Source organism: Lipomyces doorenjongii, assembly GCF_038497915.1.
Source record: "Lipomyces doorenjongii strain NRRL Y-27504 unplaced genomic scaffold V1508scaffold_61, whole genome shotgun sequence".
In the NCBI taxonomy this organism is placed as follows: domain Eukaryota; kingdom Fungi; phylum Ascomycota; class Lipomycetes; order Lipomycetales; family Lipomycetaceae; genus Lipomyces; species Lipomyces doorenjongii.
Genome location: NW_027118128.1, coordinates 404 through 19,059, shown reverse-complemented (window position 1 = coordinate 19,059; position 18,656 = coordinate 404). Strand labels below are relative to the sequence as shown.

Genomic DNA, 18,656 nt, shown 5'->3' with positions numbered 1-18,656 from the left:
GGTGGATGGTGGGGTCAGAGGGCTAGGTTTCAATTTTGTGGGGGATGTCATAAAGGGCCCAAAAATTTGAAATTTTGTTGCAACAATAAAAATCAAGTTTTGGAGCCAAATGACTTTTTTAATGTTGATTTTGAATCTCGTACTGCTGACATAGTTCCAGTTACGGTCTAAGTTGGAAAAATCAACGACTGGGGCTCGACGACAGCAACCCGCTGCCTTGGCAGGACACATGCTATCTCGCCAGCTTTGATTGGTTATCACCACCGACTCGAGTACTGCGCTTATAATTTTTGTTCTGCGGGTGCCATCTCGAATGCATTATTCTTCTCATGTTCAAAGACAATGCCTTTGCTGGACCTTATCCGCACTTTGCGCGAACAAACGCGCGACCCGCGCAACGCGTTCCAAGCCAACAATGAGAAACTAGTGTGGCGCATTGGTGATGTATTCGCCCGTACTTGGGATTTGGGCTTCACTGCTTTCGGTGGTCCACCAGTGCACTTTCAGATTTTACATCAAAGGTTCGTTGAGGGACGCGGAGGTAAGGCACCTTGGATAGACGAGCAAACGGTGAGAAATTCTCGGCTTTAGTGTGAGGGCATGTGACTGACTGTAATGCATAGTATCAGGAACTATTTGCGATATGTCAAGCCCTTCCGGGGCCGGGTAGTACGAAGATGGTTTTCTGTATTGCTTTGATCCACGCTGGATTTTTACCAGCCCTCTTTGTGTTCCTGGTGTGGAGGTAATCCAATTGCAGTGGTCATTTGTCTAGCATAATGCACTTACTGACTGTCTAGTCTTCCTGGTGCGATTGGCATGTATGGACTATCACTTGGGGTCCAACGCATGAATGAGATTCTTCCTGGTGTTGTCTACGCTCTTCTCTCTGGCCTCAATGCATCGACGGTTGGCATTATTGCATTGGCAGCTGTCCAAGTGAGCCGTAACATATACGTTCGCGACCTTCGTTCTATGCTAATCCATGGTGCAGCTGTCCGAGAAAGCCATTACGGACAAAGTTACGCGGATCCTCGTCATATTTGGGGGCTGTGCAGGTCTTTGCTACAACGCGCTCTGGTACTTCCCAGTACTCATGGTGATTGGTGGTGGCAGTACTCTCATCTGGGATGGATGGCTTCGTCAGCGAATTGCCAAATTCCGGGCGAAGCTCAAACGGAAACCAGTGGATCCCGATCGATTGGTTGAAGAAACAGGCGATAGCATACCCTTGGAGGAGCAGGGTTCGTCAGCCGGTGGAGTGCAGAGACGGATAGTGGCTGGTTCGGCAAAAGGTCGAGGATCGGCCGAGTCCTCCGCGCCACAGAATTCAACAGACAACAAGGGCCCAGTAAATGTCAAATCTGCAGCAGAGAATGAGGTACCTGCTACTGACGTGATCTCTCATGCGATCCCAATCGGATTGGGCCTCTGCATTATTGTCTGCTTCTTCGGTATTGACTTCCATCTCCTCATGCTACCATACTTGTTACGGCAGACTAACAGACATTTACAGCTACCTTCATTAGCATCCTAGTAACAAGAGGCGTTCTCACTATGCCTCCACTGGCTCTCAATCTCTTCGCAAACATGTACCTCGCTGGCACCATTATCTTCGGCGGCGGTCCGGTAGTTATCCCATTGCTGCGCGAATACGTTGTCCAGCCCGGCTGGGTTTCTTCACGGGACTTCCTCCTTGGCCTAGCAATTATCCAGGCATTTCCAGGGCCCAACTTCAACTTTGGCGTATATTTGGGCGCGCTTACGTTCCTCAAGTCGTCGTACCCGACAATTCTAGGCGCTTTCCTCGGCTACGTAGGCATCTTTCTTCCGGGAATCGCGCTCGCAGTGGGCGTGCAGAGTCTCTGGCACAAGCTCCGGACAAAGATGCTGGTTATCAGTCTGCTTAGAGGCGTCCATGCAACTGCAGTTGGCCTGGTTTTCACGGCGGTATACAGGCTGTGGGAAATCGGATACTTGACAGCCGACGCAGGTAGTGGGCAGAGTTTAGCACTGGAGCCGTGGTGGGTGGTTGTCACTGCGGTCACTTATGCCGAAAGCGCGTGGTTTAAGGTGCCTCCTGCCGGTGCGATTGTTGCGGGAGGAGTTCTAGGATTGTGTTGGTATGGCGCAGTGGGACGAAATTAATGTCCGATGATCATCTGGCATCGGTATTGCAGTGCAACAAAGAGCAGGTTATTCCCCAAATGATTTCTCTTGTCTCATTGAAGAATTGATCAGGCTTAATCCAAGCTGAGAAGCTGATCATCGTGCGAATATTCCCCCCAAATCACTTGCATTTGAGACACAGTAGGCGCCGTTTGGAATGTCATCGTCATTCCTCAATGAAAGGTGCAAGCGCAAGCGAGGCAGAAAAAAGTTGACCGTTCACTCGCTGACCACTAATTATCCGTCTTGCCATTAGTACGATGTACATCAGGATACATTCTGAAAATGTTAGAAGAACCAGTATTTATAACGGGCGTATAATCAGAAACGTAGACATAATCTGACTATGGGCATTGTGTGCACATTGTCTCTATACACTCTTATCGAGCCGCACGTAAGAGTGGAGAATGCAAGGATATACAGTATAAACACGATAACATTAGGTAATAACCGAGACAATTATCAAGAACTTCGCAAGCTCTCTAGTTCCCCACACGCGCTCACAATACCTTGCGCCGTAGTAGAGCGTCGCAACCGCAATTAGTAGCGCGAAGAGGTTCTGTTCGACGAACGTAGCCGTAATGAATGTCCGTGGGCACACGATCGAGACCGCGGGTATAATTGTCAAATAAGACACATAAATCGATGAAGATCTATCCGCTTGTCGGGAGAAGTTGATGACAACGCGAAATATGCTGAATATCGGATAATGGCCACAATTATCGAAACCAATACTGACAGAGCCGGTGTCGCCTTTGTGGATTACCAATCTGCACTGTTTAGCTTGCAACCATTCGGTGTCATGACTCTCTGTAACAACAGGTTCTCGTCTCTGTCAATTTTGCACGATGAAGTTAATGCCCAACATTCCTCTGTGTCCCGTGCAAAGGTGGTCCCTACATCAGGTTAGGGTTGCTCCGACCAGTTGGGGATACTTCTGACTTCCCGTCTTACTACTGTATCATGTTATATCATCTCTACCACGAGTGTGAGAATTTCATCTCTTATCCCACTGTGATGATACTTGTTTGAGCTCTCATTTAGGGCTGTGACGGATGCGGATATCCGCCTAATTTGACCGTATCCGCCATCCGCCATCCGCCATCGCAAGTTTGGCGGATTTACATCCGTCATCCGTCATCCGCCATTACAAGTTTGTCGGATCCTCATCCGCCGTCTTGTCGAATAAATCCGCCTTCCTATCCGCCTTGATCGGATAAATCTAAATGATTACACTAGCCTAATTAAGTTAGAGGATTTCCTTTGATAATTTAGCGCCAAACGTTATTTGGAAATCAAAATCCACCCGTTTTCGTTAATGCGACTCTCTCACCTTAAGTAAATAAAATAGTCAGGATTGCATAGACAATGTCCTTATCAGCACACGCGTACGGCATCGACGATCTGTATTCTGCAAGCGCGTCGACAAGAATGTGAAATGTTCTGCCTGAGCCGCACACATTTAACATCCCCTTGCATCATTCGCACGTCCGTTACGTCTACTTTGTCTTATTCATTCCGTATTGAGAGATCACTCATTCGAACAGTGCGACATAATCAATCCTTGCAGAAATCTAAGCGTTTCGAGAATATACACTTCTCAGCTACATTACAGTGAACCTTGGACCTGACCTTATATACTCCCACATCGATCTTTCCTAATTAGGAAATTATCCGCCGTATCCGCCAACTTAAAATGCGGCGGATATTTATTCGAGGCGGATAATTTGGCGGATAGAATCCGCCAATATCCGCCTATCTGTCACAGCCCTGCCCTCATTGCTTCTTGAAATAAATTTCTACACACTCTTTGCAGATCTCTGGAGAGCGACAAATCGGCTACCACGCCCAGGAATGCTCAAATCCGTGGTTGACTTGAACAGTTCGCCGGAATCCACCAGGCAGACTACTAGGTTATCTACGTGTTAGGTCTACGTGCAGATGACAGATGAGGAATTCATTTGCTTGTCGTTTTGTGCCTTAAGGCCTTTTCTTCTTCTTGTGTTGGAACCGTAATACACTATGAGTACTGCTTGTGAGTTTCACGGTTTCAGGGGTTGCGAATAATAACGAATATTCATCGAATAATATTATTTTATTCGTTGCGTGGACATCTCGCGAATATTCCCAATGCGCATATTCGGAGCAGGCCTAGCTCTGACTTGTGGAATAGAGCAGTAATCCAAATTTTGTCGCGGATCCACAGAATACGATGCCACGATAGCAGCTTTGGTAAGTACAACTAACGCTGACTGGATCGGGTACGTAATGAATTTTGAGTGCTCCATTGCTCAATTCTTTGGAACTAGGAGTGACGTATCGAGAGGCTTCAGACGCCGCAAATCGTGCTATCAAGAATTCCTTTCGTCTACAATCCCTAGCTACAAATTCCGATTCAACAATAATAAATTTGCAGAATCACATCATCATTCATATCCTTGTAACTGTATGGACGAGGATCAACAATTGGACAGCAGTTACTTCCAATATAAGAAGGCAGACGAAGATTTCCACAACACAAAATATTACAAAATGTAGTGCGAAGTTCAAGACTGCGACCGTACAGCTGTCGGATGCTGCAAATATATGGCATTGTAAGAAGGCCCAAAGATAAATCTACAACCCCCCATTACCAAAGCTGCACCCCCTGCCTTACTAAAACTCCACCCCTTCCTTTTAAGCCAATTTTAATCACGTGATTGTAAAAATGGTGTTAACCGATCGTTCTGACTTTGTGCCAACATTGGTTATCTTTGCAGCTTCATAAACACCACCTTGCAATTAAGCTATATATTACAGGATGTTGACGTCAAACACCATAAAGGTCCCCCCTTCAACGGCTTGGACCTCTACCGGATGAGACAGACCTCGACCTCGCGGCCGTCCTCTGCTGAGCCCGCGACCTCTGCCTCTAGCCCTTCCCCTTCCCCTTCCGCGTTCTACGCCAACACCAGTATGAAGTTGACCCTCGACAACCTCAAACCCAGACGGTACTCGGCGAGTCGAGCGGTCGGTTATCTGCTGACGGGTCCCTGGGCGACCGCGAGGTCGTATCGTTTCTGGATTCTGAACCCATAGTCGATAGTCCACCGGCTCTAAATCTCCGTGTTCAAGATACCACTGCAACTTGAACTGCTCGGGCTCCAGAGAATTGCCATTGCAAAGTACAGGCTGCATGGTGTGTGCACTTGGCATTCCCATTGTTCTCGTGAAGACGCCTGTGCAAGGACGGCGAGCGGCTGTCGGAGAGAGAGCGAATCATAGGAGCCAGTACCTTGTCTAATGTGGTTAGGGCAGTTTATTAAGGATGCCTTAACACAGTTACACCACATTCACCACATTCGCACTGCACATCGCTCAACGGACGTGACTTTTGACATCCTCACTTAACTGTCCCCTCCCCCGTCTTCGCACAACCCAGTCGTTTTCCCCACTGAATCCTTTCCGGCCCTACGCACACTGCACTCACAATGTCCACTTCAAAAACAACCCTCTCCCTGCTTGGTCAGAACCGTTGCGCATCGCACCGGAGGAGAGAGTACGCTATTTACGCTCACTACTATTGGATAAGTCGGAAGAATATCAGCGCAAAAATATATTGTTCCTTGTACACTTGTATGAAACTGGCCAACTGAAGGAGCTGCGGCCAGGGAAAATCACCTGGGATTTTGACGGAAAAATTGTTGACGGTATGCCCAAGGAATTCCTTCCAGGTTCGGCTGTATGGGCCGAGGTTAGTCTTAGTTCTGTTCAGTGTTGTTGATGATTACTTAACGTACGTGACATTTAGAGCATTGGTCATCAGCTTATGCACACAACTCAGACACCGCAGGTAGTATCTCAAGATGGTGACGGCCGGCTGTCTGACAGTCATAATTTGTAGCCTATCCAACGTCGTACGGGCGACACCGTGTCTGGGATATGCTTGAGGTATGTTTTAACTTCGTCTATAAGTTATCAGAATATCCAATGGTCAGCAGATTTTTGCAAAAGTTTCGACTTCCTGCCATCTACGGTGGTCGGCCAAATGTCGTTCTTGATGCCTTGTGATGCGGGTTCTAATAAGCAGACGATTTTCACAAGATTTGGTACTTCTGGGTTACAACCATCATTCGTACACAGGGCGGCTCGGTCCGACGTTTCTTTCAACAACTAGCGGTGGGATATATCGGCAACAGATTATTTTGGAGATGCAGATAACCGAGGCAGAATTTCATCTTGGTTTGAAGAAGTTGCTGTGATTACTGTTCCAGAGCCGGGCGCTTCTCAATGGAAAAACGACATTGTATCCCAGCTTCCGGTTATCTAGCTAGATTGCCTTCCTGTATGGTTATGCTAACCATTTGTGGTCGGATCAAGTATTATATGTTGCTATCTTTGAATCTAGCAGATGATTATCAGAGTAGAGGTGCTTCGTAAAGGGAACCGTATGCAACGAGAAATGGAGATCACGGGTGAGACTACGGACATCATTCTGACGGACAGGATTCAGTAATTTGCTATTCAGGTTTGTTTGACTATCCTCCATTTTTTAAAGAGTCATTTGTATTTTTAACTGTGGCTCAAATTTGAAAGTGACAGATTATTACCATTACGAAATTGACGCGGTTGTGTCTTGGATGAAAAGAAATTTTGCTGAATTGCTGTTATTATCCCATCGCTGCGAAAATGTATTCTTAGTCAAATTTTCTCAATTTCATTCCTTATTGGACAGACAGTATTTGATAGAATATTGTCATACTTATACTCAATCCATAAAGCCCTTGCTGGGAGTGTTATTGTCTTGAAATGTAATGTGCAAGAGTTTTCAGAAGGGATCAATATTTGCAAGAGTAAAAGGTGGGGGAAGGATGTATTACAACTGAAGCCTACGCGTCCTTTCTAAGACCAGAGGCAGCTTCTTATAGACTGACGTTTGAGAGACCGGGTGATTCCGGAATCTCTATCACGTCGAAATACTATAATTTACATCATCCAATTTACATCACACTATTACCACCTTGTGATATGTCCTTCACCATGTGATATATCCATTCCCCCTGTGAGATATCTAGAGTCCATTACCTAGTGATAGATCAATTTGCTCCGGGTGTGAGGGGAAGTTGTTACATTCTGATTGATTTTCTAGCGTTAGGGTTGCCTTTACAAATTTCTTGTCAAGTTGGTGCAATTGAGTGTCTCACTCGCTTATCCAGTCTCACTCGCTTATCATGTACCTTATAGTTCTATTCCTATTGAGCTTTCGTCATATAGGTTTTGTCACATTAGTGATACGCGACGGTGATTCCTATTGAGCTTTCGTCATATAGGTTTTGTCACATTAGTGATACGCGACGGTGAATTTGTGACATTGACGTTGACAACATGATATTGACAAATGGTTCAAATTATCCTTAACCACAATTCGGCCTCTGAGTTTCGATGGTCATAATGCAACAATAGCAGCAGTAAATAAGCTATGCTACAATATGAGATTTTGCACCATCATCTAGTACCCAATCAATCTTGAGAAAAGCTCTGCCTCCATCCTTTTACCTGGTCCTGGTCCAGAGAGTATCTCCCCCATCATATCTGATCCAGGTGGAAAATCCATTTCAAAACTTGGTTCTCCAGACCCTCTCATATTGGCCAACACGGCTTGACGAAAGTGCCATCGTAATAGTTCGTCCCTTGCACCCTCTTCACCTCGCGATTCTCGACAAATAGTGTCAAGTATTCTGCCGTCTATCCCAGAAGGGTTGTTATCGAAACAGGTTATTTTATAGCCATCATCTGGATTGATTGAAAAATCAAAACCATCGAAGCTCTGGTGAATATCGGAACGCATAAGAAGTCCATTCTGGCAAGAGTTAATGCCAGTATCGCGATCTCCCTTCCTATTTGTAATCCACTGAGAATATCCCTTCTGTGACCAGTGCTCTTCGCTAGAAAGCGGGAAGATATGAGCGGCCTCGAAACCTCTCCATATATTAATAGATGCATTACCGTTGACAGCACCAGTTATCACGCACTTTCCATCTCTTTCACGAACCCGAGCACGAAAAAAATCGTCTCTACCCGTGAGAGTTCTTGAAAGTATTCGAGTAATGCAAGGCTCCTCTGTGATCGCTATTGTGGCTGCTTAATCGTAAGTGGGTGCAAACAGAAGTGCGGTAATATTTATTACTTCCGCGAGAGTAAGGTCTTATGTCATAATCTCCTGGTCTGAGAGCCTCGTCTGTTGGCTTCAAGTCGACTCCAGCGCTGCGTAACATCACTCTATACGGGCCTGACGCGACTATGAGGATGTCCAGCATATAGAGAAAGTTTTTTGCCGTTACGGATGGATTCAATCTCAACCCACCGAGCGGCTCATCGGGTTCAGAAAAGAAGTAAAAGTGAACATTTCGACCAATAGCCCTGCTTGTGGCCATATTGGAGGACGCAAATAATGTTATAAACAGAATTATAACCGGCAGGGATATACTGCCTGGTCCACCCTAATCCTACTAGCCTCTGGTTTAGACAAACTCTGGTTTCTTTACGGAAACGGTGACGTGGCGGACGTGCCGCACTCGAACCATTATGAATTTCAGGGCAAACTGTTAGCGCTCAAATATACTCGTGCAGTCTCTGAATTACCCAAGACCGCATTCTGAATCCCATACTTGTCCTGGAGGATTATTTGGGCTGGTTTCAATTCGTAGTTTCCCCATAATGCTTCGAATTCTTCGGTACTGCAAGGTTCCTATCCACGGGAAAGGTCGTGCTCGGCAAATCCGTACGCCATGACGCCCAGGAGAACGGGACACCCCAATTCTATTTCGTGGCGGCACGGGAGAAGAAATCGTCCCGTTGCTGCTCCATTGCAGGTCGCGTCCAGGCCGGATCCTGAGCAAGTGTCCATATTTCTTTCTCGATAATTCGCAAGGCTGCAACACTGACGCGGGCGAGTAAATGCATATTCCGATGAGTTTCCTGTCAAAGGCCAGAACGCCACAGACTAACACGATCGTTCCTCTTTCTGTCCAGCAAAGAATTTGGATCCGTAAGTGACCTTTGACTTGAAACGCTACAGGATGTTTAAGACACACTTGGCGAGGTAGTCAAGATGACATTCTTAACTTTTGTGGTGCATTACGCGATCAAGGCAGCTATCGAGTAGTCCGGAATGAATGAGAATTTTCTCTCTGTGGCTCTGGAAAAATTGAAGTCGGGGTCTGTTAGGTACTGGCGGTTCTTGTTTCTGAAGCGCGAGATATCCTCCGTTACTTAGTGTCAACTATTTCCCGTCTTGTTATCAAATCAGATATTGGGTCTAGCATAAGCACTGATAAGATCTTGCCCACTTAACTGGATAGATCCTGGTTTTGAGACCAGTGTTGTAAACGATATGCGATACGCGATAACAGCTTTATTGCATAGCTTGCACTGCCAGGTTAATGACGTCAGTGTGTGCAGTAGTATGAGTCATATTGTAATACATATTACCATATATCATATCATATCACATGGGTTTGATAAAGTACACGCCTGTTATATGTGACTGCAGGAACAATAGCTCAAGAAAAGGCAAAGGCATAAGTCTCATAAACAAAAGACGCTCACAACAAGACGAAAGACAGAAATAAAATAGTCACCCACAAATAAATATACCTCTATCCAAAAAAACAAAATTACGGAGTCGCCGGACTCAAATACGCTCTTCCTTCCTGTCAGACGAGCTCATATCAACAGAACTATCAGCAAAAGCCAGTGACGGCTGTTCCGCCAGATTCTCGATATTCTGTTGCGCAATACTTAACATCACGAAATTGGTTTAATGTCCGGTTGGGAGTTTAGTCTTGGTCAGTAAATGATAATAGAAGGTCACAACTGCTTTGAAAGCGTAACTATGGAAGTTGAATAATTCTAAATGGTCTCCTAGAAGGGGGACAACCGGTAGGTGTAGACACCCTCCCAATCGCCACTGCACAAAAGGATTATTTTGTGCCCAAATGGAACCCCTCTATAACATACATTGTAAACGCCGCTGCTGAGAGAAGTGGCAGTCCACACTAAGTTGATCTATGAATGGCTAACTACGATTGATTGCTCAACAATAAGAAATCGCTCAATCCAACTGGGCGCGCATCAGGAATGTTCTCTTTGCGATTGATTTTTACTTTTGAGGCTCTTCATATTGAACCACCTGCGTCTATAAATTGGCCGCATACTGACCTATAAAATCCCCTTCTGACACCTTGAACTTGTAATCAGCTTACTTTGATTTTAAGAGTATAGTTATTGAACATCTCACAGCACGAACTATCTCTAGAACTTATTGTGGAAATGTGTAGAACACTCTAGCCTACGATCGTAGATTCTGGAAGATTCCAATTGTGTTCCTAGAAGATTCCAGAAGACCAAGTCCCAAGTATATATAGAGGACTTAGGAATCTGTCTTTTGTATGTAGTTCAAGAAGTGTGCTTTAATATATAGTTTCATATATATATTTACAACACATATCAATCTTGTCATTCTTAGCTACACTTCTCTTAGTATGGTTTGCGTGAGATTTTTGATTCCATCCATTGCATTCTGCCTGATTCTATGTACTGGTAGGTGTGCATTTCTTGTAAGAGCAATTCTGAGACGCCGTCCAGCTGACAGAAAATCACAGTGGTTAGTGGAGCTGTTCGCAGTTTTATTCGTTGCGTGGATATCTTGCGAATAATATTCGTTATTCGTTGATCAACAACGCAAAGTGGTGCGAAAAATGCGAATATTCGGAGCAAATAACTGTCTACTGATTATGTATGTCTCTGATGGCGTTGACTGCGACCGAGCTCCATTGTTCTCCGCCATCCTGAAATCATTCACGAAAATCCCAGCTTTTCTAGAAGTACGTCAAGTCTGTCCAGATCATCGACACGCCGTGCGAATGTTTTAACGGAATCGTATTTCATGAGATCAAGTTCCCACACTTCCAAGATCCCACGTCGATTAGTTGAATCCTCGATCGAGCGCGCAACTTTGGAAAGGGAGCGCACGGCAAGGATAACTTTTGCGGCATAAAGGCGAACAAAATGGCGTGCTGCTTCCAGACCAAGACCTACATTGGAACCACCGAACCCCTCACGATGACAGTCTGCTGGGTGAATTTTTTTCTTTCGGGGACGTGAAGTCCTAGTTGATGAACACAGAGCTCATATTCCCGACTACTACTAAGTCAGTAAGTATGTTCAGGGTTATGAACCGCCGCAAGTTCAATCGCACGACTTCACCAATGACGCGCGCCTTACTCTGGAGCAACTCACCATCTCTCAACACCCTTACTTGGATATCATTCCATGGCCATCTTTCCGAGCCCGAGCAATTGTCCCATCATCAATGGACCCACCCCTTATTGACGAGGGTGATATGTGCTTAGATCGTTTGAGCAATGGACTATACTGTTGGGGCATGCGCGGGCTTTCTCTCCGCGGCCGTGGGAGGGAACTCCGTGGGATTCCCGCAGTTGGGAGGCTAAGCCATGTTTTTGCGAAAATGGTCTCTTCTAACAAGTGGCCCTGATGTCCAGCAAACGAGTGCATGCTATGGAGATATAATTCCATTACAAGCTGCAAAGAGTTGCCGACTATGACGGTGTTGACGGGTATTCTTCGCACGTTCCACCTCCACACTATATTCATGATACTGATCTTTGGAGATTAAGCTGAATGTATCCACAACGTCCTTGAGATCGCCAACAGAGTGGTGCAGCTGAGATTTTAACGAACTATGAACTGCCTCTCCCCGAGAAGTAACAATCATGCCAAAGTGAAGTACATTGTTGGTCCAATGCCGTACAAATTTCTCCTAACAGCTCATCTGACAGGTAACCTATAAGCGGCGGCATAGATTCGTAACGGGTTCGGAGCTCAGCCCAGGCTCCGTTGAATGACTCCTCTGTGTCGGCGTTGACAAATGGATACCAAAAAAATATCAAGAACTCATCCCACAATGTACCAACATACTCGGTAACCTGCTTTCGTGATAGCGGCGGTCGGGCAATAAGAGCTTCAGCTCTAAATATCTGTTTGGCATGAAGCTGGACATTCTTTGTGATATGCCAGAGACAGAGGAGGTGGTTGGCTAATGGATAGAACGAACCTATTGCATTCTGCAAGGCTTCGTCACCGTCGGTTACAATTGTAACTGGTGGGAGCAGGGCCAATCGATCATATATCCTTCATAGGTCTTGGAACCCCCACAGAATAGAATCCTCCCCTTCGTCGCTAAGAAAGCAACTGCGTTGGGGGGGTGTAGATTCACTTTATCTTGCCCCTTGTAAAAATCATGGCGCAACTACCGACTAAGCAATGTAAATACCAAGCGCGTCATGACCATTAAGGGAAGCGTAAAATCAAAATTACTTATTGCTTCGAATAGTCATCTACTACAATAATTTGAGGCGACCTATTTTTTTGCACAGTGTAAATCGCTGTCTTTCCATCAAGGTCCCGAGTATACGTTTCTATAAAACGACAGGCCGTATCGTGCAAACTTTCTAACCTTGTCAATGGGATTTAGGGCTGTTGCGAATACGAATATTCGCAGATTTCAGCAATTCGTTATTCGTATTCGCAGTTAACAAACGGTGTTCGCAAACTTTATTCGCAAGATCAAAGTATGCGAAGAATTATGAATAGACTGCGAATACGAATAATTATTCGTTATTCGTAATTTATCACCTGACATAAAAGCTAGATACAAATTCTCAGGACGTCGCAGTTCCTTCACCTCTCCTGTGCAACCTCCACGTCGCCATCGGCCGTGTTTTACGAGCTAGTGGAGCAGCGGAAACTATCAATAAGATACTTCAGGATGAAGACGAGCTTAAGGATGGAGATGTAGAAGGTGATTACTGGCTTGAAGTAGGTGCATCATATATTCAACGACATTTGAGAATTTGCTATGGCCTGATGAACTAGCTACCGATAGGCTTGACGATGAAGATCAGATGGCGATGAGGCTATTTCATTGACCCGTCGTCGTGCAATCTGTACATAGAATACTCAATGTTTTAGCACTCGCGCAATGTAAATCAACCTTGCAAATATATATTTATACATGCAGCCGTCCATCACTAACCTACAACGACGTTTAATTAGAATGTCATCTGGACTGCGCCTGACTTGCCTCTAGACCTTCCAGTCAGGCTTAAGAACTTCTACCCTATAGTCCCTGGCATAAATAATGCCGGATGGCTATTACCAAGTACATCAAGGAGCACGTAGGACTACTATCATATGCTGGGGCCGAAGCTATTTGCTTGGCTTTCTCGCGATTAGCAAGATGCTGTCTCCAGTCTGTAGTAGGAGGAGATGAAGGGTTGGGTCAGCATATACTGACCCGTTCTAAGAACAGTACGGAAGCGCGAAGCAAGAAGTCGCTAGTGCGATGATTTATGCTTAGTGTTGAACGTAATTTTCTTTCGTGCCGCTCGCTGTCCCAACGTCGTCGCCAAGTATGGGATCCAGAATGCGGTCTTGAGTATATGCGAGACTTGATGCGTATATTTGGGGCTGCAAGGATGGTCACAAACGTCGTGTCCGTAAGTAATACCTAAGTGAACGAGAACCCTGAACCCTAAAATATGCCTGATTTTGGGATTTATATGCGGCATAATACGTGCGAATATTTATGGTACGCAGACTGTGCGTCAGGTACGACAGTTTGACACACAATATTGCCGTACTTCTCAAGTAGCAGATCACCCAGCGGCCAGAGTATGGAGGAAATAAGCTCACCCGCTGATATATTGTTAACGCCTCAAAGTATGCGGCTCGCCTGTGATCGCGCCCACATCCGCTCTGGCCCAGTCGAGGAGTACAATACCTTTGTATGTCAGCTACCAGAACCCCAATGCAAGCTCTTCTCTGCATGCGAGATGAGACGATGAGTACGTGTATGTGATTTGTTTGTTTATATCATTAAGGATAGTAACATAAGGTTTCCATACAACATGAACAAAAAATTCGGTTTTCCTTCATTTATAGTTTGACTTCTGCTAGGACCTCGCTGCTTCCGACGTTTGCGATCCCCACATATTCTGCCCAAGAACAACCACCAAAGCGGTCTGATAAAGAGACTCTCTCGCGCGACCGGCCACTTAAACCTTGGGCTCGACGATGTCAGATTGCGAACTGTCAACAGCACTCAGTTTCTCCATCAGTTCCGCATACCCCTTTAGGATAGTTTGCTGCTTATCCGTAGTCCATGAGGCTTTTGTATCATCTCCGAGCATACCGTTAGACATGGCAGCATAAACGTCCGGCCCTTGTCCTCCATAGAATGGCAGTGTAACACGTGTCGGACAAACTAAGAGCTTCATGCCATCCAAAGTCTGCTTAAGGGCATCAGACGCAAAACTGCCACCGTTAACACCATAGCTGACAATAAAGACAGGTTTCCCTTGCCATTCATTGTACAGATAGTCAATGGCGTTCTTGATGGAGCCGGGCATACCGTAGTTGTACTCAGGCGTGACGAAGATGTAGCCACTGAATTCTGCAATCTTTGCACTCCAAACCTTGCTGTGCTCGTGAATGAATTGGGCATTGGCGGGCACCATGGCAGGGACGACGGGTTCGTCATATACGGGAAGCTTGTAGTCGGCAACGTCCACGAGGGACAATGTAGGACTACCAGGCGTATCCTGCCCCTCGAGGACGCCTTTGACGAAGTCGGCCACTTTATCACCCACCCTTGGTGTGCGCGTGCTGCAGATGACAATGGCGACTTTGTTCTGTGATCCAGTCATGATGGAAGAAGTCTAATTCGAAAGAGTGGATGTAGTGATTTGCCGTTTGTGGACACTGCATGTTGAAGGCTCTGAATATGAGGATCATATATAGAAACTGATGCAATGCTTAACAGAACGCATATCAGGCCTGACCAGACATCACTGGATCTGCTCGGTCATCAACCTCCTAAGCTTACATGTCATTATGTCATGCATTGACTGCGTGGTCAGCATTGTCAGCATGTCAATGTCAATGTCAGCATGTCAGCATAGGGTAACTAGCTATTGCTTCAAGGTTGCAAAATTAGGACCTTAAATCGAGTCTGCAGCTGAAATACTAATGCAGTTGAGGTGCAAATATTGGTTGTGGTGGTGCATGCGCTCAAATTATTTGCTACTCAAATTATTCTGTTCTGCAGCTGCGTTTGTTCTACGAAACGTGGTAGCCCTTGCGGTACGGGTGATTTCACTTGCAGCGAGACTGGCACCCTGACCCTCCATGTCCCAATTCCTTGTCTGAAATGTAGAATATATATGTTCATGACACACAAACTCGCGCGACTCACACGGCGACGTGGCTAGTGGCATACTCAACCCGACCTGTCCGTCAAAGACATCCATGGATGCAGGGTTGCCGGCTCAAACGTCATTGTTGGAAAGACAACTCTGTTCTCTACAACTAGATAGCAAACTTTCTCGGTTTAAAGCTGTCTAATCTCATTCTGCTTAGCTAGCTCATAGCGTGAGCTCCGAGCAATTGCTGTAGTTTGAAATTCGGTAGTCACCCTGGTAACCCTGATACGGAGAGATTGGTCCAAGAGATTGGTCCAACTTGGTTGCCAGACTTTTGAACCAACACAATGGGAGATAAAGTGTAGGGTTAAAGATAATCGCATACTTAGCTTCACCTCTTCACCTAAGTTACGCCACGAGTACGCGGCGTAGTGTGCTAAAAAGCAGTCGTACTCCTGCTTCTATCCCGATAAGGGAATTTTCGCAAAATAAGAGGTATCCCATCTGGTCAGCAATTGATTTGGAAAATGAAAAGTTTCTAGCCACCAAATATGTGATTTTGGAGTTTCCTGCCGATCGATTCGCATATCTCGTATTAACAGTCAGACGCCTTACCCAGATAGGACCGTTTGCTGCATTGGGAATTTGGAATTGTCAGCCGCCGCACATGTGTCCGCCTTCAACTGTGATCGGAAGCGAGCGGCTCACAAAATATCAACTCTCAGATTTTATTTATTCTAGCAATCCACAACAACATTGTATCAGTATAATAAATATAAAAAATTATTCTTTGTCAGTTTTACACGTACGCGACGTATGTCCGGTCTGGTTGCAATGGCTGCATCGTCTTGGCGTACGGGTTTCTTCTACGGCTCTCCCCTCTGCTCTCTCACCCTCGACTACGTCTTCTTGGCAGGACGCACGAGCACGACCTTCTGTTCCAGTCAAAATAGTGCTAGAAGTGATAAAAGATCTATCTGTTTGGCGCTTTCTTTTCTGGTGTTGTGCACTGGCCTGCATTTGGGTAAGTTGGTCAGTTAAAATCTCGGCCTGATATAGTGCCAGTTCCGCGCACTTCTATATCTGATCAGCGACCGACGTCGGACTTTTGGGACCCACCCTGCTTAAATGCTTTTTGATTCTCTCCGTTTGACGTTGGAATTGAATAATGGTCCTCGGCGTTTCAGGTACCCATGTCTCTTGAGAACTCTGTGGCTGGCTGCTTTGTGTAGGTGTTTCAATGCCGGAAGTTGTAAGGTTACTGAGTACCCTACTTGGATCGAACGGAATTAGTCCTGTTGCCCTAAATCCACTCTGAATATTGGGCATAGACAATGCCTCTTGTCGTGCGATCTGATATAGGCGTAGAAAGTCCAACTTGTCAATGTGATTTATACCAGCTCTCGTACTCGCTTCAACTTGACTGCCGTATGACCGCTTCAGTGGCGCAAAACAGCCCACATCGAGCGGTTAAGCAGACGGGACGAGTGAGCCGGCGACTTCCGTGACCGTCCAATATTAGTAGTCGATATTTGCCTTTAGTCCGATCCCGAGTATATTTATAGAAGACTTCTTGAAGCCATTGTCGCCCAAGGTCATTAGTAATCCAACCGTTGGTGCTCACACCTATCGTCCAATCCTCTGGTATGTCGCGAAACCACGGTGATTGGAACACTTTTCCCTTGAAGATCACCATGGGTGGGAGAGTCCATCCGGAGGAGTTGACCGCTTCAACAACCGTAACCCACTCCCATTACCGGGCTGTTTCAGAAACGCCTTCCCATATCTTTCAGCAGCAGTTACAATTTTTAAGGTTCCGATAACACTCATTTGGAAACCTGTTTCGTCGAAGTTGTAAATGTCTTCCTCAGCAATCCCATAACTCTGAATCGTTTTCCGTACAAGCTCGAACCACTCTGTTATGATCTCGGGGTCTTCCATCTTTGCCCGTTGATGATCGTATCTTCGCGAGTACTTTGACTTCAACTCAGGATTCGTGTAATAAAATTACGTACCCATTTGTCTCCGACTTGTATGGGAGGTTGGGACGATGATTCCGAACGCTTGTAAAGGAGCAAATCGGCCATTCTACAAACGCCCGCAACCCTAGCAGGAAGTCCTCGCTTATCCATTGACAGGACCCATTCTAGCAGCAGCTCTTCTTCTCTGTCGGTCAGTTTTCGCGTCGGTGTAGTCGAATTGAGTCTTGATACGCGGCCACCTAGACGAGCGCGAAGTGTAGAGTAGGGGACGTCGTACAAACGCGCAGCACCTCTAATGCTTGCAATTTTGGTATTTTTATAAGCCTGGACCGCTAATTCAATTCTGCCTTCCTTACTTTGATCGTTTCCGACCATGGTTGCTACGTTATTAAAATTTTGAAATACGGGACGCGTAGACGATTGACGAGTGAGCCGCTTGCTTGGGTGGTCCACTAGCTTGACGATCACGTTAACAGTTAACTTTAACTTCGTTGGGATGACGTCATTATTCCCGACAGTCCTAGTTCACAGCCCTGGCTTTCGGCAAAATAACCCTATAATTCGAAGACATCATCAAGTGCACCCTGGCGTGCCGTCAGCGTATCGATGAGCTGGCGAAGTATATAATGTATTAGTTGGGAGCATGTAAAATGGAACACGAACAATGACGAATTACGGGATCCTACAAGAAATACAAGAACCATAATGCGAGCAATGCTGACTCAGAGAGATTGCACGAGGCCATATTGGAAGTTATCAACAACGGACATATATATTATTGCCTATCTCCCTAAAGCAGAGAGGAGAGAAGAACCATTTATATAAATGGGGGTCTGCCCCTGAACGCAACAACGCATCAAAAGAACCAAAATAAACTTCTACTAGAATAACCACTAAGCGTCTCCACAATATCCACGTTTCGTAACAGAAGTTCAGATTATTTGAAGCAAGATGTTCTGCCACTTGTATTAGACGGCCACCAAACCGCGGATTTTGAGCTTACGAACAAAAAATGCCGAGATCTGGTGGTACCAGTACCCTTGTCTCCTTGCCATCTAGACAAGCCTCAACACACAGCCACTCTCTTCTGGGAGAAGGACGAGTAGCTCGCCCGAAGGTCGAGTGACCGTGCTGGCATATGTATAGAATCATTCCCACTGCGCAGAAGCGGACTGTTGCATTTCATGTGTGTGATTCTATATCACTATCACGCCATTTGTACGCCGAGAAGATCCGGTATTGT

At 45.8% G+C, this 18,656-nt stretch overlaps 3 protein-coding genes across 3 annotated transcripts; 1 reads left to right on the top strand and 2 right to left on the bottom strand.

Annotated features, from left to right (window-relative positions):
- Positions 1-103: 103 nt before the first annotated feature.
- Positions 104-2,332, top strand: V1508DRAFT_250267 (chromate transporter-domain-containing protein). Its single transcript, XM_066936384.1, has 5 exons — positions 104-570; positions 624-745; positions 801-939; positions 995-1,454; positions 1,517-2,332. Exons 1-5 carry the CDS (start codon positions 343-345, stop codon positions 2,146-2,148), a joined length of 1,581 nt encoding a protein of 526 aa, XP_066793715.1. The 5' UTR covers positions 104-342; the 3' UTR covers positions 2,149-2,332.
- Positions 2,333-7,177: 4,845 nt separating this feature from the next.
- On the bottom strand, positions 7,178-8,721 carry V1508DRAFT_250172 (HNH endonuclease-domain-containing protein). The gene is made up of 2 exons (XM_066936383.1): positions 8,336-8,721; positions 7,178-8,289 (listed from the first exon to the last, which is right to left on the bottom strand). The coding sequence occupies exons 1-2, from the start codon at positions 8,580-8,582 to the stop codon at positions 7,658-7,660; spliced, it is 879 nt and encodes a 292-aa protein (XP_066793714.1). The 5' UTR covers positions 8,583-8,721; the 3' UTR covers positions 7,178-7,657.
- Positions 8,722-14,085: 5,364 nt separating this feature from the next.
- On the bottom strand, positions 14,086-15,322 carry V1508DRAFT_423721 (flavoprotein-like protein). The gene has a single exon (XM_066941211.1). The coding sequence runs from the start codon at positions 14,934-14,936 to the stop codon at positions 14,286-14,288; it is 651 nt and encodes a 216-aa protein (XP_066793713.1). The 5' UTR covers positions 14,937-15,322; the 3' UTR covers positions 14,086-14,285.
- Between the last annotated feature and the right edge of the window lie 3,334 nt (positions 15,323-18,656).